The sequence below is a fragment of the Coregonus clupeaformis genome, chromosome 31, assembly GCF_020615455.1.
Source record: "Coregonus clupeaformis isolate EN_2021a chromosome 31, ASM2061545v1, whole genome shotgun sequence".
Taxonomy (NCBI): domain Eukaryota; kingdom Metazoa; phylum Chordata; class Actinopteri; order Salmoniformes; family Salmonidae; genus Coregonus; species Coregonus clupeaformis.
In genome coordinates this window covers 21,010,463-21,038,176 of record NC_059222.1, presented here as the reverse complement: position 1 = coordinate 21,038,176, position 27,714 = coordinate 21,010,463, and the positions used below count along the sequence as shown (strand labels likewise).

General features: G+C 41.9%; 1 protein-coding gene across 1 annotated transcript in view; it reads left to right on the top strand.

The window, feature by feature from the left end:
- Positions 1 to 9,699: 9,699 nt before the first annotated feature.
- LOC121547212 (mitochondrial Rho GTPase 2-like) overlaps positions 9,700 to 27,714 on the top strand; it is a 63,523-nt gene continuing 45,508 nt past the window's right edge. The window contains exons 1-3 of the mRNA XM_041858366.2: positions 9,700 to 9,910; positions 19,881 to 19,939; positions 20,475 to 20,556. Coding sequence (XP_041714300.1) covers positions 9,874 to 9,910; positions 19,881 to 19,939; positions 20,475 to 20,556 — 178 coding nt within the window. The 5' untranslated portion in view covers positions 9,700 to 9,873. The remainder of the gene's footprint in view (positions 9,911 to 19,880; positions 19,940 to 20,474; positions 20,557 to 27,714) is intronic.

The window sequence follows — 27,714 nt, the reverse complement described above, 5'->3', positions numbered from 1 at the left end:
GGTAGTGGGTTCGATCCCCGGGACCACCCATACCTAAAAATGTATGCACGCATGACTGTAAGTCGCTTGGGATAAAAGCGTCTGCTAAATGGCATATTATTTATATTATTATCCACAGAAGTGTAATGTGCCATATCACAACGTGATGCTGTACTCATGAGCGGCATGGTTTTCCATGGCTGAAGCGGGCCTATAGTCCTATTTGTTTAGCAAGACAGCTGTGCTTGGCTGCATCTCACTGTAGTAGGCTGTAGACTATGTTTTTGTTATTTGGATCTCCATTCGCCTTTTGTTTACTGCGTTTGTTTACTGTTAATGTAACTAGCCTAAATATAGATTTGGTCAGACCGTTATCGATCTGATCATTTGTTTACTAGGCCTATTTTGTACCAATGTTTTGTACTGTTCCCATTCGTTCGCATTCGCAGTTTTGTCAGTATTCTAAGCCAAACTGCTATTCAGTATTTTTGCTTGCATGTATGAATAACTAGGCTACTACTTTCAGCATTTACTTTGTATTATTTTGGTAAGACCGCTGTGTTTGTACGGCTGCATTCACATAGCCTGTTTGTGATAGGTGAATTACCCTATTTATCTTGTAGCCTATATTCATTAGTACCAACATGGCCTTGCTTTAGTGTGTAGGGCGCCATCCATTGAGCTGATACAGTGCAGCAGAGATAGGCTACAGATTTCACACCAACCTGTCACTTCAAAAGCACTCAATCAATGGTCTCAGAGTCTCGGCATTTGAACTTTGTTTATTGTGGTATAGCATGATGTAAGCAGAATTCAATATAATTCCAATGCAAGAACCCCCCAAAGTTTGCCCCCTTAGTCACTTTATCCCGGCGCTGGGTGTGAACCTATTATCTCTGAAGTTCATTCATTTATTGGTGATGGATACTTTAATTGTATGTTTAGGCAACTGATAAAGCGCTCACATAGGCTACTTCTCTGCCAGAACACGTGAGATAATTAGTCCTACCGGTAAGTGTGGTCTAAGTGATTCTCATATGATATCACGTTACCTCCCTACATTGATTATATTGATGGAAAACCGTTGTTTACATTTTACATTTACATTTTAGTCATTTAGCAGACGCTCTTATCCAGAGCGACTTACAGTTTTAGTGAGTGCATACATTTATCATACTTTACCTATTGTGTCGCACTCATTTCATTCAAAATTTCATTCTAGCTCACAATCAAGGATGGCTGTGTATTCCTTCCAGCAGTGGCTAAGTTTAGGCCTATGACTATCTAGCCTTGTGACACTGTCCTACTGGACTCTGTGCTGGTCCCTAGAGTAATATGTTATGTTGGAATCTCATTATCTTCCTGCAGATGGCAGTATTGAGTCATGACCTAAAGGGCTACTTGTTTTCTTTGTCCAGTCAAATCTAAATCTAGGCTTTTCAAATATTTTATATTACATTCTCGTTTCTCTTGTTTATATTATGGTTATATTCCCACTAATATTGCTTCATGTAATTAAGCTTTTACATGTGTATCTTTCTGTCTTTATAATAATAATAATAATATTTTATTTGTAGAGCTTCATTCTATAGCTAGAGGACTCCTGATATCTCTAGAAGTGATAAGTATATATTTTGTCTTTATCTGTTGTCTAATACTGTCATTTTGCTAGCTAGGGCCATCTACTTTAAGTGCTGTCTGTCTTCCCAGTAGCCTACTTGGTGTGTGAACTGCTGACTGCTCATAACTTGCAGCTGATTGTTGACACATCAACCAGGATCAAGGGGCAGGGCAATTTGTAACTTGTTTTGGTAATCAGTGGCTGTATTGGATGGGGAGTGGTTTCTCCTCTCCTAGGCAATCAGCAATTAGTACAGGGATGCGTGCTCTTCACCTCTGCTAGGCAATTAGTGTTAGTACTTCAGTCTCCCCTGGTTTCTCAGCGGGCTATAAGCGGCATTCGTGTCAGTTGCGGTCTCGTTGGAAAAACTAAGACCGTTGCTGAAACAAAGACTGTTCTGCCGAATTGTTCTACGGGGTTATTCCAGGAAGTAAAGTGACGAAGGCTACACAACACTCTCTCACTTGAGTATCTTACCTAGTAATTTTCTGATTATCTCATTTTGCTCTTTTGCAGCTTTGGCAACTATGTGTGTGTTTTCTATACCTGTTTGCTCCTCTCCCTGTAGGTTTTACAGATGCTCCCCACTCCAACCCTTCTAATTTAGTGTATCATGCGCGCACATCCCATGTGGAATTCCTGGTCTCTGGCAGCATTTGAAACTGCTGATCTGCGGTCAAGAACGCAGAGTTCACTTCGGCCTATTCTGCCCTTCAGCCCCTTGACTTTTTGGCCTTGACGGAGACATGGATCACCCCAGAGAACACTGTTACTCAAGCTGCTCTCTCTTCTTCTGACTACGTTTTCTCTTATAGTCTTGGCGCCGACAAAGATTGCGGCCTCGCGACTAGCTCTTAGGAAACTTCGCTGTATTTTGTTTTTCTATGTATTCTTTTTTACATTATTAGCTCAGGATGTGTTTTGTATCATTACATACAGCCGGGAAAAACTATTGGAGATCAGAGCGGCGGTAACTCACCAGCATTACGACCAGGAATATGATTTTCCCAAAGCAGATTCTTTGTTTGCTCTCCTCAGGGCAATTTAACTGATTCCAGTGGCTGACCCAAAACATTGCCAGCGGAGGAGAGGCACTCGGAGCGGCCTTCTGGTTCGACTTAAGAGGCGCGCACACCACCCACAGCTTCCAAGTATACTACTCGCTAATGTTCAGTCTTTGGAAAACAAGGTTGACGAGCTCAGGGCAAGGATTTCTTTCCAGAGAGACATCAGGGCCTGTAACATACTTTGTTTCACGGAGACATGGCTCTCTGGGGATATTCTGTCGAAATCCGTCCAGCCAGATGGGTTCTCAGTTCATCGCGCAGACCGAAATAAATATCTCTCCGGGAAGCAGAAGGGCGGAGGTGTGAGTTTCATGATTAACGACTCATGGTGTAATTGTAGTAACATACAGGAACTCAAATCCTTTTGTTCACCCGACCTAGAATACCTCACAATCAAATGTCGACCGTATTATCTCCCAAGAAAATTATGTTCGGTTATAGTCACGGCCGTGTATATCCCCCCTCAAGCCGATCCCACGACAGCCCTCAAAGAACTTCACTGGACTTTATGCAAACTGGAAACCAAATATCCTTAGGCTGCATTTATTATAGCAGAGGATTTTAACAAAGCAAATTTGAGGACTAGGCTGCTGAAGTTCTATTAACATATCGACTGTAGTACTAAGGCTGCTAAAATCCTTGACCATTGCTATTCTAACTTCCGGGAGGGATATAAGGCCCTCCCCCGCCCTCCTTTCGGAAAATCTGAACACGACTCCATTTTGCTCCTCCCTTCCTATAGGCAGAAACTCAAACGGGAAGTACCCGTGCTAAGGACTATTCAACGCTGGTCTGACCAATCGGAATCCAACGCTTCAAAATTGTTTTGATCACGTGGACTGGGATATGTTCCGGGTAGCTTGTGAAAATCATTTAGACGAATACACTGAAAAGGTGACTGAGTTTATCAGGAAGTGTACAGGTGATGTTGTGCCCACTTTGACTATAAAAACCTACCCTAACCAGAAACTGTGGATAGAAGGCAGCATTCGTGCAAAACTGGAAGCCCGAACCACCGCATTTAACCATGGCAAGGTGACTGGGAATATGTCAGAATACAAACAGTGTAGCTACTCACTCCACAAGGCAATTAAACTGGCAAACCATCAGTATAGAGGCAAAGTGGAGTCGCAATTCAACGGCTCAGACACGAGACGTATGTGGCAGGGTCTACAGACAATCACGGACTACAAAAGTAAAACCAACCACGTCGCCAACACCGACGTCTCGCTTCCAGACAAGCTAAACACCACCTTCGCCCGCTTTGAGGATGACACAGTGCCACCGACGCGACCCACTACCAAGGACTGTGACCTCTCCTTCTCCATGGCCGACGTGAGTAAGATATTTAAGCATGTTAACCCTCGCAAGGCTGCCGGCCCAGACGGCATCCCTAGCCACGTCCTCAGAGCATTCGCAGACCAGCTGGCTGGTGTGTTTATGGACATATTCAATCTCTCCCTTTCCCAGTCTGCTGTCCCCACATGCTTCAAGATGGCCACCATTGTTCCTGTACCCAAGAAAGCAAAAGTAACGCCCCGTAGCACTCACCTCTGTCATCATGAAGTGCTTTGAGAGACTAGTCAAGGATCATATCACCTCTACCTTACCTGTCACCCTAGACCAACTTCAATTTGCTTACCGCCCCAATAGATCCACAGACAATGCAATCGCCATCACACTGCACACTGCCCTATCCCATCTGGACAAGAGGAATACCTATGTAAGAATGCTGTTCATTGACTATAGCTCAGCATTCAACACCATAGTACCCTCCAAGCTCATCATTAAGTTCGAGGCCCTGGGTCTGAACCCCGCCCTGTGCAACTGGGTCCTGGACTTCCTGACAGGCCGCCCCCAGGTGGTGAAGGTAGGAAACATCTCCACTTCGCTGATCCTCAACACTGGGTCCCCACAAGGGTGCATATTCAGGCCCCTCCTGTACTCCCCGTTCACCCATGACTGCGTGGCCAAGCACGCCTCCAACTCAATTATCAAGTTTGCAGACGACACAACAGTAGTAGGATTGATTATCAACAATGACGAGACAGCCTACAGGGAGGAGGTGAGGGATCTGGGAGTGTGGTGCCAGGAAAATAACCTCTCACTCAACGTAAACAAAACAAAGGAGATGATCGTGGACTTCAGGAAACAGCAGAGGGTGCACCCCCCTATCCACATCGACGGGACCGCAGTGGAGAAGGTGGAAAGCTTCAAGTTCCTTGGCGTACACATCACTGAAAAACTGAAATGGTCCACCCACGCAGACAGTGTGGTGAAGAAGGCGCAACAGTCTCTTCAACCTCAGGAGGCTGAAGAAATTTGGCTTGGCACCTAAAACCCTCACAAGCTTTAACAGATGCACAATTGAGAGCATCCTGTCAGGCTGTATCCCCGCCTGGTATGGCAACTGCACCACCCGCAACCGCAGGGCTCTCCAGAGGGTGGTGCGGTCTGTCGAACGCAATACCGGGGGCAAACTACCCGTCCTCCAGGACACCTACAGCACCCGATGTCACAGGAAGGCCAAAAAGATCATCAAGGACATCAACCACCCAAGTCACTGCCTGTTCACCCCGCTATCATCCAGAAGGCGAGGTCAGTACAGGTGCATCAAAGCTGGGACCGAGAAAATGGAAAAACAGCTTCTATTTCAAGGCCATCAGACTGTTAAATAGCCATCACTAGCACATTAGAGACTGCTGCTGCCTATTGAAAATCACTGGCCACTTTAAGAAATGGAACACTAGTCACTTTAATAATGTTTACATATCTTGCTCTGCTAATCTCATATGTATATACTGTATTCTATAATATTCTACTGTATCTTAGTCCATGCCGCTCTGTCATTGCTTGTCCATATATGTATATATTCTTCAATTCCATTCCTTACTTAGATTTGTGAGTATTGGGTATATGTTGTGAAATTGTTAGATATTACTTGTTAGATACAGTGGCTTGCAAAATAATTCACCCCCCTTGGCATTTTTCCTATTTTGTTGCCTTACAACCTGGAATTTAAATAGATTTTTGGGGGGTTTGTATCGTTTGATTTACACAACATGCCTACCACTTTGAAGATGCAAAATAATTTTTTGGGGTGAAACAAACATGAAATAAGACAAAAAACAGAACAGTTGAGCGTGCATAACTATTCACCCCCCCAAAGTAAATTATTTGTAGAGCCACCTTTTGCAGCAATTACAGCTGCAAGTCTCTTGGGGTATGTCTCTATAAGCTTGGCACATCTAGCCACTGGGATTTTTGCCCATTCTTCAAGGCAAAACTGCTCCAGCTCCTTCAAGTTGGATGGGTTCCACTGGTGTACAGCAATCTTTAAGTCATACCACAGATTCTCAATTGGATTTAGGGCTGGGCTTTGACTAGGCCATTCCAAGACATTTAAATGTTTCCCCTTAAACCACTCAAGTGTTGCTTTAGCAGTATACTTCGGGTCATTGTCCTGCTGGAAGGTGAACCTCCGTCCCAGTCTCAAATCTCTGGAAGACTGAAACAGGTTTCCCTCAAGAATTTCCCTGTATTTAGCGCCATCCATCTTTCCTTCAATTCTGACCAGTTTCCCAGTCCCTGCCGACGGAAAACATCCCCACAGCATGATGCTGCCACCACCATGCTTCACTGTGCGGATAGTGTTCTCAGGGTGATGAGAGGTGTTGGGATTGCGCCAGACATAGCGTTATCCTTGATGGCCAAAAAGCTCAATTTTAGTCTCATCTGACCAGAGTACCTTCTTCCATATGATTGGGGAGTCTCCCACATGCCTTTTGGTGAAAAACAAACGTGTTTGCTTATTCTTTTCTTTAAGCAATGGCTTTTTTCTGGCCAGCTCTGTGGAGTGTACGGCTTAAAGTGGTCCTATGGACAGATACTCCAATCTCGGCTGTGGAGCTTTGCAGCTCCTTCAGGGTTATCTTTGGTCTCTTTGTTGCCTCTCTGATTAATGCCCTACTTGCCTGGTCCGTGAGTTTTGGTGGGCGGCCCTCTCTTGGCAGGTTTGTTGTGGTGCCATATTCTTTCAATTTTGTAATAATGGATATAATGGTGCTCCATGGGATGTTCAAAGTTTCAGACTTTTTTTTGTCCCTGACGTTTGGAGAGCTCCTTGGTCTTCATGGTGCCGCTTGCTTGGTGCTGCCCCTATATATAGTTTAAGTCGGAAGTTTACATACACCTTAGCCAAATACATTTAAACTCAATTCCTGACATTTAATCCTAGTAAGAATTCCCTATCTTAGGTCAGTTAGGATCACCACTTTATTTTAAGAATGTGAAATGTCAGAATAATAGTAGAGTGATTTATTTCAGCTTTTATTTATTTCATCACATTCCCAGTGGGTCAGAAGTTTACATACGCTCAATTAGTATTTGGTAGCATTACCTTTTAAATTGTTTTACTTGGGTCAAACGTTTCGGGTAGCCTTCCACAAGCTTCCCACAATAAGTTGGGTGAATTTTGGCCCATTCCTCCTGACAGAGCTGGTGTAACTGAGTCAGGTTTGTAGGCCTCCTTGCTCACACACGCTTTTTCAGTTCTGCCCACACATTTTCTATAGGATTGAGGTCAGGGCTTTGTGATGGCCACTCGAATACCTTGACTTTGTTGTCCTTAAGCCATTTTGCCACAACTTTGGAAGCATGCTTGGGGTCATTGTCCATTTGGAAGACCCATTTGCGACAAAGCTTTAACTTCCTGACTGATGTCTTGAGATGTTGCTTCAATATATCCACATAATTTTCCTTCCTCATGATGCCATCTATTTTGTGAAGTGCACAAGTCCCTCCTGCAGCAAAGCACCCCCACATCATGATGCTGCCACCCCCGCGCTTCACGGTTAGGATGGTGTTCTTCGGCTTGCAAGGTACCCCCTTTTTCCTCCAATAATAACGATGGTCATTATGGCCAAACAGTTCTATTTTTGTTTTATCAGACCAGAGGATATTTGTCCAAAAAGTACGATCTTTGTCCCCATGTGCAGTTGCAAACGGTAGTCTGCCATTTTTATGGCGGTTTTGGAGCAGTGGCTTCTTCCTTGCTGAGCGGCCTTTCAGGTTATGTCGATATAGGACTCGTTTTACTGTGGATATAGATACTTTTGTACCTGTTTCCTCCAGCATCTTCACAAGGTCCTTTGCTGTTGTGCTGGGATTGATTTGCACTTTTCGCACCAAAGTACGTTAATCTCTAGGAGACAGAACGTGTCTCCTTCCTGAGCGGTATGACGGCTGTGTGGTCCCATGGTGTTTATACTTGCGTACTATTGTTTGTACAGATGAACGTGGTAACTTTAGGCGTTTGGAAATTGCTCCCAAGGATGAACCAGACTTGTGGAGGTCTTTTTTCTGAGGTCTTGGCTGATTTCTTTTGATTTTCCCATGATGTCAAGCGAAGAGGCACAGAGTTTGAAGGTAGGCCTTGAAATACATCAACAGGGACATTTCCAATTGACTCAAATAATGTCAATTAGCCTATCAGAAGCTTCTAAAGCCATGACATCATTTTCTGGAATTTTCCAAGCTGTTTAAAAGGCACAGTCAACTTAGTGTATGTAAACTTCTGACCCACTGGAATTTTGATACAGTGAATCATAAGTGAAATAATTTGTCTGTAAACAATTGTTTGAAAAATTACTTGTAATGCCCAAAGTAGATGTCTGAACCGACTTGCCAAAACTATAGTTTGTTAACAAGAAATGTGTGGAGTGGTTGAAAAACAAGTTTTAATGACTCCAACCTCGCCTTCTGGATGATAGCAGGGTGAACAGGTAGTGGCTCGGGTGGTTGATGTCCTTGATGATCTTTTTGGCCTTCCTGTGACATCGGGTGCTGTAAGTGTCCTGAGGGCGGGTAGTTTGCCCCTGGTAATGCGTTGGGCAGACCGTACCATCCTCTGGAGAGCCCTGCGTTTGCGGGTGGTGCAGTTGCCGTACCAGGCGGTGATACAGCCCAACAGGATGCTCTCAACTGTGCATCTGTAAAAGTTTGTGAGGGTTTTAGGTGCCAAGCCAAATTTCTTCAGCCTCCTGAGGTTGAAGAGGCTCTGTTGCGCCTTCTTCACCACACTGTCTGCGTGGGTGGACCATTTCAGTTTGTCAGTGATGTGTACGCCAAAGAACTTGAAGCTTTCCACCTTCTCCACTGCGGTCCCGTCGATGTGGATAGGGGGGGTGCACTCTCTGCTGTTTCCTGAAGTCCACGATCATCTCCTTCGTTTTGTTGACGTTGAGTGAGAGGTTATTTTCCTGGCACCACACTCCAAGAGCCCTCACCTCCTCCCTGTACTAGTAAGAGTGCAAAGAGAGTCTGTGACAGAAACACACTGTAGCCTATGTCACTCAGTCTGTTTCATGCTTGGTGGTAGTTTTGTCATGTTTTTATGTTGTTTTAAAAGGCTTTGTGTTCAATGTGAGTTGAGTATCCATGTTTAGACGGTCTGTGTTTGATTCCTACCATTCCTCATTGACAGGAAAGTGACCAACTGTCATTGGAGCTGCCCCATTTTACTGGGGCAGCTCAGGTAATGTAATTATGGGTATGAACATGGGAACAAATTGATGCTTAAAACAAAGTGCTATGCGGGTAGCCTACAGATGAATGATCTGTTTTGTCACATCAATTTATCTAGTGTCATACTTCTGGAGTGGATGATATTGTGCCAGTGTACTGATAAATTGCCAAATGCGTCAGTTAATTAAATGTCTGCATAGGTAACAGTTTATGGTTCTTATTGATATGCATGACTATATTGCCTTTCTCCAAACTGAACGCCATTAGACCAATATTAGGCTATCCCTAGACATTTGAAATACCTTCACGCCTAGAAGAGCCTCCAGGGTTCCGTCATAATGGTACATTTTTGAATGAAAAATAATGATTACAGAGGCAATTTTACCACTGGAAAAACGGACATGCTGGGGTAATAATTACATAACCGACGTTCTATAGTAATACTAGTCCAGTGCGAATACTACTTGGTACAGTTCCCCCACTCTTATGTTCCTCAAGGACGATATGGGGCGCTCATTTGTGGCTCTCTCAAACCGGAAACCACTGTATTCCTCCTTAGGTCCTGCTTGCTGGAATGGGTCCGAGATATAGCTAGCTACGTAAACTGTGGCTAAAGATTATACATTATTTAGGACGCATAACACCCAGCTACGTACACTCATTGCAAAAGGGGAGCGAAACATGAGGCGAGATGTCAGGATACTGTTATTGGGGGAACGTAAGTCAATCCTCTTTGAATATTGACATGCCAATTTAGCGCGCTAGTTAACGTTAGCTAGCTACAGACTTACCTAATTGACAACTTCTGCAGTTCTCTAAAGCTGGATCCAGTTCTTTTTTCCTGAAATACTAATGTTATAGCTTCGGCAGCCATCCCATCTTTAGTTGAACTAGATGGCATAAGGATAACATTAGCTAGGTAGCTAAGCTTGCCATTTCTCCCTTGGAATAGCACCAAATCATACCAATAACTGTAAGCTAGACCTGTTGTTTTGCACATAGCTAGCTACCTAGCTAAGTTAGTAACTACACATAAGTCATTGGACGAAGGCGTCTTCTGTAGTAATTTTTTGTTAAACTCAATATTAACTCGCATCGCTTGCGGTACATGTTTGAAAGCATAAGGACATTATCTTTAATATCACCGAGAAAAAAAAGTTGCATCAGGGCTGCCAACTTTTGAAGAATGCTTGGAGTGACATTTGCTATTTGAATTTCAATGCCCCCTGGCACAACCACTAGACGGGGGACTGGGGGAAATGTTACTGTTTTAAAGCTAATTTCCTGCAATTACTTATGACTTATTCAAAACTGTCCATGAATGGCAGCAATAATGTATAGCCTCATAATTCATTTTCAAAGACAAGTAGGCATATCATATTTCAAATATGTGATTACACTGGCAAAATTGGGAAGAAGTGGAATAATAAAATAAGTGTGGGGAATAACAGTAGTGTTCTTGCTGACAATCACAGTAATTACCCTATATTTTAGTCCGTTTTAAGAATGAGAATTGTTCCACTGATCAGACTAAATAAAGTAAATGGATAGAATCTCCTGAAGACAAGATAACAATCTACCCCTACACCCTAACCAAATTATTTTTCTATTCATTGTCCTCCCTGTAGAATCAAATGTACACTTTTTTTGTTTGACAAAATTATTTTCATAGTTAAACAGGTCACCCTATCAAACTAAAACATACTGTCGGTCTGTCTGCTGCCTTTTCGTTGTCACAGCCTAAATGCCAATCACCAAACGAGGGTACTAATGCAAGTGTGGATTAAATCTACTTTAGTACATGCTGTCAAAAGGCTGCATTCTGCAATAATAGGGACAGGAGTAACAGCAACCTAATTTTGTTGACAACATTGTACATAAAACAGCACTACCGTGCTGCTCTTTTTACAGTTTTATAAAATCTGCGGAGAATGTTCTATATCTCCATTCAGCTCCACTCTACTTTTGAGGGGCGTTTCTTTAAAACATGCATCCAATCCCCTTGATAATGTACATAACTAGACCAATCAATGTGCCGCGGTTCCCAGTGCTGTGGCAAGACAGGACAATGATAGAGGTTCAGCTCGTGATGTTACATTTCAGAACGATTTGGAGCACAGTTGAACAGTTAACACGCTGACTATACAATGGACTAATTAGAAAAATAAAAGCAGTACTTTTCAATGCGTGATATGAGGTGTGCTGTGAGAAGAGGGTTAAATGCGTGTGTTTTATGGTCAATGCGTGAGAGTTGGCAGTTCTGTTAAATGGATACACACCTTGATAGGGTTAGTGTTCCCACACAGCCATATTTCCACGTTACAGCGGAAGACGAGGCGACCACCGCTCTGCTAATTAGCTATCTAGCCTGCTCGGAACACCTGTATGGAACATGCTGACTACACCGTGCGCGCGCATGTTGATTTTGTCCACCCACACCAGACGCGATCAAAACGAACTCTGAACCAACTATATTAATTTGGGGACAGGTCGAAAAGCATTAAACATTTTTGGCAATTTAGCTAGCTAGCTTGCTGTTGCTAGCTAATTTGTCCTGGGATATAAACATTGGGTTGTTATTTTACCTGAAATGCACATGGTCCCTCTACTCGACAATTAATCCACAGATAAAAGGGTAAACCGAGTTCGTTTCTAGTAATCTCTCCTCCTTCAGGCTTCTTCTTTGGACTTTATATGGCGGTTGACATCCAACTTTAAGGTGCATTACCACCACCAACTGGACTGGAGTGTGGACCTCAGTTCAGCTTTCAATCACCCACGTGGGTATATGCTCCTAAAAACCAATGAGGAGATGGGAGAGGCGGGACTTGCAGCGCGTCAAGCGTCACAAATAAGAGCCAAGTTTTATTTTAGCACCTGGCTACGCAGACGAGCAGTGTGGATGCAATGATTGAATAATGTGTACATTTATTTTGCAACGCACACATCGCGGGTGTTGTGGTCAGCATGTAACGTAGCTAGTTAGCTGTGGAATCGCCTAAACAAACTGCACTATCAATTTAAGAGTCTACAATCTCACCATGTTCAACCTGCAGATCGATGTGCCTCACAGAGTGGAGTGTAACATTTAAAACGGCAGATATACAAAAATTAACAAGCATTTCGCTACATCCGCAATAACAACTGCTAAATATGTGTATGTGACCAATACAAATTTGATTTGATATACTTTTGAGGAGATGGGAAACGTTGCCAATAATACGTCAATGGGCCACGTGGTGCATTCTGGGCAATTCTGGAACAAGGAGTGCTATCCTTCAAGGAGTGAATGGGAATCTATTGGCCGCTAGCTCAAAACCCCAACATTAGCCCGAATTTCATCTACAAGAAGTACAACAATACAAATATTTTCCGAGATGTGAGATAATTCACTTGCTATCTGTAGTATTGTATAGCTTTGTGATCGTGACATTACGTACTTTTGAGGAAAATAGGCATGTTTGTCGACATATACATTGACTTTGAGAAGGCGATTGCGTGCAGATTAGTTTAGCACCCGCGTGACGCAGCATGACAACGTGAACGCGATTGGTCGACAGTCTGCTGTGTGAGGTGTTATGTTTATTTCATTCATTGGATTCCTATCTCCTTTCTATAATATCTCTGGCAACTGCACCATGCAATGCAACCTGGACTAAAGAGGCAGAAAAATTGGAAAAATGTGCTAAACCCGCCGTTAAATTACAAATCGGCCAGTATTGAAATCTGACATGTATGATAGACGTTTTGATGTCGGACGACAATAGAATGTTCATGATGTCTCTGCAACAACTGTCTACAGACATGTCCATATGCCACGTTCAAAACAACTGGGAACTCGGAAATCTCAGACTTCAGTGCGTTTCAAAACAACTGGGAACTCTGGGGGAAAAAACGAGCTCCGACTGGGAGAAATCTCTTTGAACGGTCATCCAACTCGTAATTCCAACGCAGGAACTCTGGCCTCTTTCTAGAGCTCTGACTTTCCGACCTGAATATCACTGACGTCATGATTTGACATCCTATTTTTCAGAGTTCCCTGTTGTTTTGACAACTGTAAACCAGCCTTAACTCGGGAAGTGTAGCGGAAGTTTAGTTTTGTCGGAAGGAGGCACCCATAGCTGTATGGATCTGTACAAAACTGCTACAGTAAGTGTATGCATTTTATTTGAAGGATTCTTTCTCGCTGATGAAAGATAATGGCCATATGTTTCAAAAGCCATATCGCAAGCAATGATTGTTGACATTTCTAAACAATTGTAGTTCACATGAGCCAGTCGTGGGCGAAGCTAATGGCTGAAGACTGTATGCAGAAGTCAGAATGCCGCCTTGAGTTTCTGAGTGCTAGTAGCTACCTGTCAAAAGTTTTTCTCATCATGTATTGGCTACCTAGCTAGCTAGATTAGTTTGCGTTACCTTGCCACCATCAAGTATGCTATAAGAGGACTTTTTTTTTTTTTTTTGCCAGCAAAATTGCTTGGTGATTGTTTGGAAAATACTGATATTCAAGCTAGCTAACTGTTACGTTACTATACTGAACAAAAATATATCAATGATAGGGTGGTCATGTTGTTATTACATTTTCAGGGTTGATGTAGAAAACAGATACTCAAATAAAAGTAAAAAAGTATTACATTAAAATGCCATATTATGCAAATTAGGCAGTACGCACACACACAGCCTAACACACACACAATTCTCTGCATCCCCAAACACTCACACAGCACCAACACACACACACCACATCACACATCGCCTAACACAGACACACACTTCTGAACTGTAACACAGAAGGCTACCAGTCTAATGACATAGCTTACTTCTGGTAGGCCTACACCTGAGTTGGGTTACATTATAATGTTATTTTTGGTGTTGATGAGTTACTCTGATGGGAGGATAAACTGCAGAAAATAATTAGCATAGGCACAGGAGAGACTGAGGGCGCGTTCGAGCGGATCACTTTTGTCAAGTCGGTGAATATCATTGGTAACCGCCTTTCAAAGTGTGTTGCATTATGGGGTGAAAAATGATCAGACTTGTACCCTTGTACCTAATGTGTCGACTGCATGAACTTTTCAGAAATCATGTGATTAAAGGTCAAAGTTGCTCTTCAACTTCATCCTGCAGCCATCGCCTACATTGTGGGAGGCTCTATTGTCAGCCAATCATTAGGATGTTTTTGTTTGACCCACGCCAATGTCATCAAAGACACGACTGAAACAGGAACCAACTTCATGTGGATATCCTATATACAAATGAATGTGATATTTCAGTCTCTCTCAGTATTTGATTGTACAATGAACACACCTATGATTTAAGTTTGTGTGATATCCTGTGGCGATTTTAGCATGTAAATCTTGGTGGGGCCCCAAAAATTTTTTTTTTGGGGGGGTGCATGCCAGCAAAGCCATTGCACAACACTAAACAATACATTTAATTGCACTATAACAGTGACAAACGGTGCCCACAAACTGTTAGGGCCTACATAAAGCTCTCCCAACAACAGAGCTTTCTTTTCTGCACTATGGAGTGAATCCTTACCTGGCTCTCAGCGGAGCCTTGTCTGGCAGTGAAACAGCTCATTCAGCCTCATTTACTGCCTTTAAAAAAACATTGCTGATATGGCTGACTTGCTTAAACAAATATGGTTTCTGCTGACAATTGAGATGTACAAACTATGGCATAAGGGGACGACGAGCGTATAAGAGGCAATCCGAGTTAGGATGGACGTAGTCAATATAACTATTTGTTCAGCACTTTTGAATTGTACAGCGACAGAATTTAGAACATGGGCCATTCTTACAGAATTCTCCCTGTACACCAAGTCAGAACCTTTTATCTATAATTTATATTTATATGACAAGGATTGAAAAGGATTTGCCAGTAGATTGTCGAGTTGATTCATGATGATGACTGCTTGTCTAGATTGCTAGCTAAGATTTTGAAAGTATGATGTTGACAAGATCAGTCCAATCAAAGCTACGGTAGATATTACGTGATTTGTGGTTAATGACTTCGAGCCTTCTTGGATGGGCACTTCTAATGGAAGTCTATGGCAGCACCCAAGGGGCTTGAATTTTCTAGATCAACCCGTTGATTCTGCGGTGACGTAGTGTCCCCATGAGTGACAGAACACCAATCACGACACAACTAGAGAACATTACCAACCCCTACGCTCCGTGTTTTCTGCTGGCTGCCCCACCACCACAGAAAGCACTGAGCTAGGCTGAAACACCTGCATTTTGGAGCTGCCTTACTCAAGAAAGCAAAAAAATGTTTGTATGCGGCTTTATTATAATTTTTGTTACATTGTTTGCAAACTGATATGACACGTATTAATGCCAAAATAACATGCAAACAGGCTAAAAAGAACTGTATTTTATTTGTTTTAGCTAAACGATAATGACACGCCACCACTGCTTCAATCACAAGATTCACCGCTGGCGCAATACAGCCAATGCAGCGCTGCCTCTCGCCCGGTCGTTGTCTCAGCGAACACTGTCAGGCACTCCCACACAGCAAGCAAGCTAGCACTCGTCATGGAAATGGGGGTGGCGAAACGTGAATTTGGACCACTCCCTGACAACACATACATCAACACGTAGCTACGAAGGTTACAAATTAGAGCTATGTTTTTTTCGTGTCCCTGTAAACATCTGAATGACAGAAGGGAAAGAAAAACGTTTTACCTTATACTTCAGTCAAAAGACGTCCGATGACCCTGAAACACCCTCAGGACTTTCCTATACTTCTTGGCGATACAATATCACATCGATCTTACTCTGACAGGTTGAGGAATACCCATCACAAAGAGCAAATATAAACACACCGATTTCGCAGGTTTCACAAAAAAGGCTGTCCCACAGATTTGAACGTTCTTAGCACGGCACTTGCTTTACATTTGGGCTCATATGGTGTTAATATCATAATGTACAGTATTGGGATTTTAAGACATGGTTAACAACTGCCACATTGTTTTGAAATGATTTATGCATTTTGGCGACCACATTATTGACATTTTAGAGAAAACATAGTGTCCATTTTTTGTCGCGACACCTAACACCCTATCATTACAGCAATAGTCCCAAAAAGTTATAAACAAATGTATTTCTAATATTTTTTAACATTGCTCACCTAATGAAAATGCCTGAGTTAAACAACACTGAAATAAATATATGTCAAAATTAAATATTTAGTCATTTCTCATTACCGCAACACAACCTTTGCTGAATCTTGTAATATTTCCTAAATATTGGTGCGTTATGGTAATGATAACCAGGTTTCGGAGATGAGAATGCATGTTTCGGCAATGAGTGTTGCATAATTTGCCATTGAAGAACTGTACTGAGCTCTGTTAAAGATTAATTAATCCAATACATCATCAAACTGTGTCATTTGTTAATCCCAAATGACTTGCATAATACTACAATCACTGATCTTAATGCAATTGACTAAAATACCCCTTAATTTAGCATATGTATACAGTGAGGGAAAAAAGTATTTGATCCCCTGCTGATTTTGTACATTTGCCCACTGACAAAGAAATGATCAGTCTATCATTTTAATGGTAGGTTTATTTGAACAGTGAGAGACAGAATAACGACAAATAAATCCAGAAAAACGCATCTAAAAAATTTTATAAATTGATTTGCATTTTAATGAGGGAAATAAGTATTTGACCCCCTCTCAATCAGAAAGATTTCTGGCTCCCAGGTGTCTTTTATACAGGTAACGAGCTGAGATTAGGAGCACACTCTTAAAGGGAGTGCTCCTAATCTCGGCTTGTTACCTGTATAAAATACACCTGTCCACAGAAGCAATCAATCAATCAGATTCCAAACTCTCCACCATGGCCAAGACCAAAGAGCTCTCCAAGGATGTCAGGGACAAGATTGTAGACCTACACAAGGCTGGAATGGGCTACAAGACCATCATGGCACCGTCATAGGATGCCACCTTTCCAACAAGTCAGTTTGTAAAAATTTCTGCCCTGCTAGAGCTGCCCTGGACAACTTATGTGCTGTTATTGTGAAGTGGAAATGCCGCAAAGTGGTAGGCCACAAAAGCTCACAGAACGGGATCGCTGAGTGCTGAAGCGCGGTTGCAACACTCACTACCAAGTTCCAAACTGCCTCAGGAAGCAACGTCAGCACAATAACTGTTCGTCGGGAGCTTCATGAAATGGGTTTCCATGGCCGCACACAAGCCTAAGATCACCATGCGCAATGCCAAGCATTGGCTGGGGTGGTGTAAAGCTCGCCACCAATTGGACTCTGGAGCAGTGGAAATGCGTTCTCTGGAGTGATGAATCATGCGTCATCATTTGGCAGTCCAACGGACAAATCTGGGTTTGGCGGATGCCAGGAGAACGCTACCTGCCCGAATGCATAGTGCCAACTGTAAAGTTTAGTGGAGGAGGAATAATGGTCTGGGGGCTGTTTTTCATGGTTCGTTCTGGGCCCCTTAGTTCCAATGAAGGGAAATCTTAACATTACAACATACAATGACATTCTAGACGATTCTGTGCTTCCAACTTTGTGGCAACAGTTTGGGGAAGGCCCTTTCCTGTTTCAGCATGACAATGCCCCCGTGCACAAAGCGAGGTCCATACAGAAATGGTTTGTCGAGATCGGTGTGGAAGAACTTGACTGGCCTGCACAGAGCCCTGACCTCAACCCCATCGAACACCTTTGGGATTAATTGGAACGCCGACCGCGAGCCATACCTAATCGCCCAACATCAGTGCCCGACCTCACTAATGCTCTTGTGGCTGAATGGAAGCAAATCCCAACAGCAATGTACCAACATTTAGTGGAAAGTCTTCCCAGAAGAGTGGAGGCTGTTATAGCAGCAAAGGGGGGACCAACTCAATATTAATGCCCATGATTTTGGAATTAGATGTTTGACGAGCAGGTGACCACATACTTTTGGTAATGTAGTGTATGTATATAATTTAATGTAAACTTCAACTAGTATACAATTGTGGTCCTCTGTAGCTCAGCTGGTAGAGCACGGCGCTTGTAACGCCAAGGTAGTGGGTTCGATCCCCGGGACCACCAATACACAAAAATGTATGCACGCATGACTGTAAGTCGCTTTGGATAAAAGCGTCTGCTAAATGGCATATTATTATTATATTATATTATTTTATGATTTATTGACAAACTACACACACATATTTTGTTTAATTCTAATAAGTTACGTTTTTCTAAAGTAAAAGAGTATAAAATGACCCGAGAATTTTATCCGGACACATTTTGGCAATCATAATTTGGGGTGAAAATGTAAAACCATTCAGGCGAAATTATCAAATGTATTTAAAAATAAGAAACTGTGCATCTTAGTCTTCAGAATAGTCGTTGATTTTTTTCAGATGCATCATGGTTTTCTAAATCATTTAGTTACTGCCATGGTTAAAACTGGTTTCATGAGAATCACCCAGTTGTATTGTAACTTTGTAGCTAATTGTAGCTACTTTGCTTGCCCCTCTCTTTGAATAGGCCTAAGGTATTCCCACAGACCTATTCATGAACTCAGTGGTTGAAGAATTACTCAATTGTCATACTTGAATAAAAGTAAAGATACCTTAACAGAAAATGACTCGTGTAAAAGTCACCCAGTAAAATACTACTTGAGTAAACGTCTAAAAGTATCTTGTTTTAAATGTACTTAAGTACAGTGGTGCAAAAAGGAACTCGGTTGTCATACTTGAGTAAAAGTAAAAAAGTACAAGTAAATGCTATACATTCAAATTCCTTATATTAAGCAAACCAGAGTGCAAAATGTTTTTTTTATTTTCTTTTTCTGACTGACTGGCACACTCCAACCCTCAGACATAATTTACAAGCGCAGTTTGCTTGCTTACACGCGCAGTTTAGTGAGTCCGCCAGATCAGAGGCAGTAGGGATGACAATGCGTTATTATTGATAGGTGCATGAATTGGACCATAATTTTGTCCATAATTTTGTCTGAAATGTACCAAGTACTTTTTGGTGTCAGGGGAAAATGTATGGGAGTAAAAAGTACATAAATTCTTTAGGAATGTAGTGGAGTAAAAGTAAAAGTTGTCAAAAATAGAAATAGTAAAGTACAGATACCCCCAAAACGACTTAAGTAGTACTTTAAAGTATTTTTACTTAAGTACTTTACACCACTGTGAACACTGATCCTATTGTATTGTGTCCAGGATGTGGAAGCTCAACATAATAATGTCAGAGAGAACCCTTATCAGGCTGTACTCTGTGGTTAATCAAATATATAAAATTATAATAAGCTAATTTGCATTGAAGATAAACCTCAAGTCACACTTCTTCATTAAACCTAGACAAATTTAGACTTGGGCCTTACATTTTAGCAGACGCTCTTATCCAGAGCGACTTACAGTTTAGTGAGTGCATAATTATAATTTTTTATACTGGCCCCCCGTGGGAAACGAACCCACAACCCTGGCGTTGCAAGCGCCATGCTCTACCAACTGAGCTACACGGGACTAGTTATAGTTTAGATACAGTATTAGCCCCCCATGTAATCCAGCTCTGTTTACTTATAAGATGGAGAAAGTGATCTGTTTACCTGAGGGTATGACCTCAAACTCAAGGTGTAGTGTGTTTTTGCAGTCCAGAAATACTATTCTTTTAGACTCCATTTTCAATAATTTCTCTTCCCTCTTTTCACCCCGCTGTCAACAGCCAAGGTGGGGAAAACATCACTCATCATGTCATTGGTTGGGGAGGAGTTTCCTGAGCACGTAAGTGTAGCTATGACAATCCCACTGGTTTATTTCTCAGGTTGTCTACAGTGCTGACAAGTCTATCAAATTATACCCACTGACTGCAAACACTACATTGATGATTAAACAGTCAGCTTATTTATAAATCATATGTATCCACTGGCTACTACTACATCGTACAAAAGCAGTATTCTCATTGACTTGGTACATTCAGTGTTTACACACACTTTGTCTGCTCTCCAAACCACAGCACACACAGAGGGTGGCTCATAAACTGAAAGTGGGATTGTTTATGAAAATAAACCTCCACTGGTACAATATTCCCATCCTGCTTACTTTGCATTTATAAGCACTCTTGTCATATTGTACTCATAATATGTCACGTCCCTTACCTCATCCCCCCAAAAATGGAGGACATTTCCTAGTCAGTCTCAGATGGTGCAGTGTCTTCATACTCTGACTATGAAGCTAATTTAAGCCTGTCAGTTCCAGGCTAATTAAATGTTAATGGAATCCCTCTGTCAGACCGTTGAATCTGTGTCGTCCCCTTCAGGTGCCCCTCCGAGCAGAGGAGATCACCATCCCTGCCGATGTCACCCCAGAGAAGGTGCCCACGCACATAGTGGACTACTCAGGTGAGGCACTGCTCACTCAGTGGCCTAATACAATGAACCCACCACTCACTCTCTTGCTGTAGTCTGTCTGTATGTGCCTGTGCATCTAACTCTCTTTATAAAGACCAAATAAAACCCAAAATAAGCTCCCTAGCTGTCTTTGTCTGCAGGCTAACATAATGGATGATGAAGTGTAATTGCTTGCTTATCAGTCCAATTCAGTGCTGCTGCTGATGTGGTGCTGTAACTGTTATCACCTGGTTATTTGGTGTCAGCCACTCTTCCTGGGGTCCACATGAAACATTACATAGTACAGAACATTATTGGTCAAGGACTGAAATACATACATTTAAAACGCCACACATAGCCTACATATCAGTACATACACACTATCTAGGTCTAATACATAAAACAGTGCAAATTACAATACAATATATATAAAATGGCTGTCTCGTCACAGTCCCCTTTGTGCAGTAAGGTGTTATTTTTATACGTTTTTTAAACTGGTTTTATTGCTAGCTTGAGTTACCTGGGGTGGCAGAGAGTTCCATGTAGTACTGTGCATTTCCCAGCCTCTGTTCTGGACCTGGGGACTGTGAAGAGCCCTCTGGTGGCATGTGTTGTGTTGTACCGATGAGTGTCCAAACTGTGTGCCAACTGCTTGAACAGACAGTTCGGTACCTTCAACACTCAATACCTCGAACAAAGACCAATCGTGATGCAGTAAATCTCTCCTCAACTTTGAGCCAGAAGAGACTGATATTTTCCCTCTGTGTACATCTAAGTGCGGTACGTGCTGCTTTGTTCTGGACCAACTGCAATTTACCTGACCACACAGCTAGGCAGTAGTCCAGGTACGACAAAACTAGGGCCTGTAGGACCTGTCTGGTCGACTGAGATGTCAAGAAGGTAGAGCAACACCCTATCATAGACAGACCTCTTCCCATTTGAGCAACCATTGAGTCGATATGTTTTGACCAAGACAGCTTGCTATCTAGGGTTACACCCAGCAGTTTAGTCTTCTCAACTTGCTCAATAGCCACATTATTCAATAATAGATCTAAACGAGGGTTAGCATTGAGTGATGCTTTTTGTTTTTGAGATACTGTATTTAGCACCAGCCTATTGCTACAGTGGTTCCTCATTTAAAAGTTGCATCATACTGCAGCAGTATGGTACAGCATGTTACAGTGCATGACGTCATAGTATTTTACTGTCAGCCATTGTTGCTGTTAATGCTTGTTGAAACCACCAGAGGGCATCTTTGAGGGCGTCTTTATTTTTACATTTTTTTTATTACATTTTTAGTCATTTAGCAGATGCGCTTATCCAGAGCGACTTACAGTTAGTGAGTGCATACATTATTTTTATTTTTCATACTGGCCCCCCGTGGGAAATGAACCCACAACCCTGGCGTTGCTACCAACTGAGCTACATCCCTGCCATTCCCTCCCCTACCCTGGACGACGCTGGGCCAATTATGCGCTGCCCCATGGGTCTCCCGGTCGCGGCCGGCTACGACAGAGCCTGGATTCGAACCAGGATCTCTAGTGGCACCAGACCACTGCGCCACTCGGGAGACTATGAATCTTGTTGGCACTTGCTGACTTTCCCAAATAATCCTACAGAGGTCCATGCAGGCCAGACGTTCTGATTGCTATACCCTATCTGAAAGAGCATAACAAGTTAATACATTTGTTGACATGAAGCAACCATAGCCTCAGCTACTATAGCACAGAGAAATGTCTTAAAATATGCTATTCTATTCTTTTGAAATAAATTGTGTTAGTATCATGTTTTTTTTATGACCTTCCTAAACAAAATATGAATTGATTTCTTTGTGATTGTGTATATTAAATTGATTTATTAGACTGACAGCTATTGGTAGGCTGTTAAATGCATGCCGCGCAGCAGACCTTCATGGCGCTTTGAGGATGAAATGCTCAGTAAGTTTTTGCCTTTTATGATATTTATCTTAATGTAGGCCTACTGCTAGAGTGTAAAATACACATATTTCGGTACATTCAGGACAGGTGGGTTCAAGGTTTTTATTGAAATTAAGTTATTGAAATAACATGGAGCTGTAGGCTTAAGAGTCCTGTTTACTGTAGCTGTTTTAGTGTAACTTACTTATTGGCATAAAGGCCTACTTCAATATACAGTAAATCAATCATTCATTCGTGCATGTCATCACACAGCATACAAGTCATCTATTTCTTTAAATACGGTCAATTTTAGTTATAAAACAAAATAACAAAGGGAGCCTTGAATAATTAAACAATGAATAAACCGCAATATGTCGGCTAAAGCAATTAAATTCACAAATGTATTTGACTTTTTTTTTAATATTTTCTGTACTAGACTTTAAAACCTTTTTTTGTTAGAACAGACTATATAGGATTGATTATAATTTGTTTGTAAATTATTCTTGTATTTGTTGTGCTGTTTATACTCTTAGAAATGTAGCTTAATTCCAAGAAAAACTCAAATGCATTTTACAGTAGCCTATGTAGGCCTCAGGAATTCCGCTAGGAAAATATGGCGCTGTACAATGTGACCGGTCGGGAGCAGGCCTAGGCTACTAAGCGACTGCGAGTGAAGAGCAAAATAATCCTAACATTTCCACAGCCTAATTGTAGGCTAACCAATATCCAAACGGAGATTCAGTGAAAAGAAAAATCTGATTAATTTATCAAGACCAGTCCCCATGCTTGACTCAAAGCAGCGCAAAACGGTGCTGAAATAGTTGACCACACGCGGGTAGGCTATTGCTTCAAATCCTATTATAACAATTGGATGACTTTGGGTGTTTCAGTAAGCAACTATTTGTTACCTTCAATTACATTAGTCTACTTTATTCCTATATTTCTGTCATTTAGTGGTATATATTCCCATAGTAATTCGTTATGGATCCATCCAGGTGGGCTATGCAAAGAGATGGGTAAAGTGACATGCCTCGCAAACATCCGTTAATACATTTAAAGTCCCTAAACTCTGCAAAAGTATATTGTCCTGCTGATAGCCCATCAAGGGTGGATGGCTTCTTTTGTATTCCAATTTCTTGGAAAGGCTGCCTAATAAGGCTGAACGATTTTGGAAAATAATCTAATTGCGATTTTTTGCCCCCAATATTGCGATTGCGATTTAATATGCGATTTAATTTATTTATCCTTTTTCCCCTACAAAACATAATGAATGATTTAAATATGACCAACACAATAGTATATACATTTAGTGTGAAATGTTCTTTCCCATAGGCTGGGTCTATTTGTTAGAATTAAATTCAAACATGTATGACTTGGAAATAAATGACATTTTTATTGAACTGCTCATTACAGAAACATCTGTGGCTTTGCCACTGTGCATTTAAATAATTTAAACAAAGGCATGAACTTTGTAAACACTGTGTGCAAAAGGTACAGTCTTAAGAAAAAATAATTTTAAATTGTATGTATCTTACTGCTCCCAAGTCAGTAACATTTCACACAACTGAAACAAGGAATTTGCTTTGAAAATATTTTGTAAAATCAAAGTAAATAAAGTTATAAATAAAAAATGAGAAATGCACTTTTAATTTAGACAAACTATTTTTTTATTTTGAATATTATAATATAAAATAGATGAGCCTCACTTATCTCAAGTACACAACAATAACACACCACACAGACTAAAGTTCACTACGAGTATGGCACTGCCAGCCATACTTATCCAACAGTTCTGTTCTCAGTGGCTCACAGGTTTTTTGCTAAGAAAACCAGAATATTGACTTTTTCTGGCTTCAAGGATGAGCGAGTGCAAGTCACAATATTCCCTCCTGTGCTAAAAAGACGCTCTGAGGGAGCGCTTTGTAGCAGGTACACAAAGATACTTGCGTGCCATGGTGCACAACTGTGGGTAGCTGATCTTGTGCACCCTCCACCAAGCCAATGGATCATCTTCTCCATCAATGGTAGGAGTCATCAGGTAATTGTTTATCTCTGCCTCTGCGACATCTTCAAGATTTACAGGCAAAGAAGGAGAGGCTGAACTGGTCTTGAAAAACTGCCAAGAGACCTCTTCGTCTTTTCCCCCAAGGACTGTGCACTTTGAGGCATCTGAACAGTTTCAGTACGAGACCTCTTCTCCTATTAGATGAAAACAACAGCCATTAGTTTTCCAGTTAGATTTTACAGAAAATTTTTGTTTTTGTGAAATACATAATTATTTACCCAATGATATGTACGTTGTGCCAAGTCTACTATCTCTGTCTTCAGACGAGTCTTGATAGCAGGGGATGTTGTCTGTACTGATGTACTGTATTTTGAACCTAGGGTCCAGGGAAACAGGCAACATCCAAAAGCTCCTGGATGTTTGGGTCTCCATATTTGTTATTGAGGTATGCTAGGACTTTGGTTTTTATTGATTTAGTCAGGTCAGTGTCCTCAGCATCTTCAGCCAGGACTGATGTGGCAAAAAGGTGGAGAACTGGCTTGAGGTAGGAGATGCTTACATACTCCTCTCCAGAAAGAGCATCAGTAAACTCCAGTAGAGGATGCAGTGCCTTGTGAATCGACTCCAACACGTCAATATCCTGCCAGGTTGGGATAAGGGAGCGTGCATATCGATCTCCAGACAATACCTGAGAAATGGCTTTGGCCTGTTCAAGCACTCTGGCAATCATCATTTCTTTAGAACCCCATCTTGTTGGGCACTCCGTTATGAGGTTGTGCTCAGGGAGTTTGAGCTCTCTCTGTGCCTCCGTCAGGGCTGCTTTCTTCTTCCAACTGTGGAAAAGTGCCCCACCAGCTTCCTGCACAGTGCTGTTGCCCTTGACACTCTGTCATCTTTGAGTGCATTTTCTAAAAGAAATAAAAAGTAGTGTATTACACACAATTTGAGTTTTGATACAAGGCTCTCACTATTACACACTCAAATTAGCTGTAATTCTGAAATACACACATCCACAACACATCCTCTCTCTCTCTCTCAATTCAAAGGGTCTTTATTTGCATGTCAATTCTCTCTCTCTTTCTCTCTCTCTCTCTCATAAACACTAAAAAACATGTAAAAAACAAAAACAAGAAAAGAAAAAATGCAGGTGGGCATTCCACCACAGACAGACATATGATATAAGCAAGTAAAATGAATTTACATATTAGAAAAGGAGTGGAAGTATGAATTTATTTAATCCCATCCGATTTATATAATATCATTTATATATATTTGTATATTCAGCTTTACTAATCGACGCATCTCTCTCTCTCGCACTCGCGCACACACACACACACACACACACACACAAACACACACACACACACACACACACACACACACACACACACACACACACACACACACGATAACCACCAATGGCAAGATGTAATCTGTGGCCAAAACATTGGAGCCTCGTCCATTCATTAAGCCGCGCAGCAAGCACCATATTCGACGCGTTGTCCGTCGTGATGCAGACGTGATTCTCCTCGTGGAGATCCCAGCTGACAAGCCCTTCTCTCAGGCCGGCTGCAATATTTTCCCCTGTGTGATCGTCTGGGAAGTAGGTAGTTTGTAGGCAGCGAGCTCGGAGGTTGAAATCTTCATCAATAAAATGGACTTTAAGACTCTGGTACTTTTCAGCTGTGCGGCTTGACCACATATCAGTAGTGCTAGCAAAAAAACTCCACCGTTTTAAGTTCCGCGGCGACTTTCTCTTTGCACTTTTTGTACAGCTCCGGTATGGCAGTCTGACTGAAGTATGTGCGGGAGGGTATACTGTAACGTTTATCAAGCGTATGTATTAATGCCATGAACCCAGGCTTGGTCACCGTGCTGAGAGGCATCATATCTTTGGCTATGAACTCGGTTATTGTCCGAGTGATTTCTCCATGCCGTTTTGAATTACGTTCATACGGAGTGACACTTCGAACATTTCTGTCAGTGATCCCTGTCTTGAGGTATTTGGCTTGTCTCGCGCACTGATGCTCGGCATTTTGGTCATACAACTGTCATGCATTGATTTGTGGTATTTTTTTAAGTGCTGAAACAGGTTTGTAGTGTTACCCCGTGAAGTAGCAATCGGAGCACGGCATGCTCTGCACAACACCTGATGCTGCTCAGCATCTTCTTTTTTAAAACCAAAATAGTTCCACACCACCGACGTGCTGTTCCTCTTCGATATTAAAGTATCAGCTGTGTCAGTTTCTGACTGTTCCGCCGAGCAAGAGGCCATTGCGCTGGACAGCACGAAAAGTCGCGTCACGTGACCACCTCAATCGCGCACGCTATGACGATTAGAAAATCGCGCTTCAGTCAAATCGCGATATTATCGCTAATGCAATTAATCGCTCAGCCCTACTGCCTAACCATTTATACCTGGCCAACAGCGTTGTTGCGTACTTACAGTGCATTCGGAAAGTATTCAGACCCCTTGACTTTTTCCACATTTTGTTACGTTAAAGTCTTATTCTAAAATTGAATAAATAAAAACATGTCTTCATCAATCTACACACAATACCCCATAATGACAAAGCGAAAACCATTTTTTTGAAAAAACTGAAATACCTTATTTCATTGCTATGAGTCTCGAAATTGAGCTCAGGTGCATCCTGTTTCCATTGATCATCCTTGAGATGTTTCTACAACTTGATTGGAGTCCACCTGTGGTAAATTGAATTGATTGGACATGATTTGGAAAGGCACACACCCATCTATATAATGTCCCACAGTTGACAGTGCATGTCAGAACAAAAACCAAGCCATGAGGTTGAAGGAATTGTCCGTAGAGCTCCGAGACAGGATTGTGTCAAGGCACAGATCTGGGGAAGGGTACCAAAACATTTCTGCAGCATTGAAGGTCCCCAAGAACACAGTGGCCTCCATCTTTCTTAAATCGGGGGAGAAGGGCCTTGGTCAGAGAGGTGACCAAGAACCCGATGGACACTCTGACAGAGCTCCAGAGTTCGTCTGTGGAGATGGTTGTTCTTCTGGTAGGTTCTCCCATCTCTGCAGCACTCCACCAATCAGGCCTTTATGGTAGAGTGGCCAGACGGAAGCCACTCTACCACAATTGAAATGCATTCCAGGTTACTACCTTAATGAAGCTGGTTGAGAGAATGCCAAGAGTGTGCAAAGCTGTCAAGGCAAAGGGTGGCTATTTGAAGAATCTAAAATAAAAAATATATTTTGATTTATTATTTTGGTTAC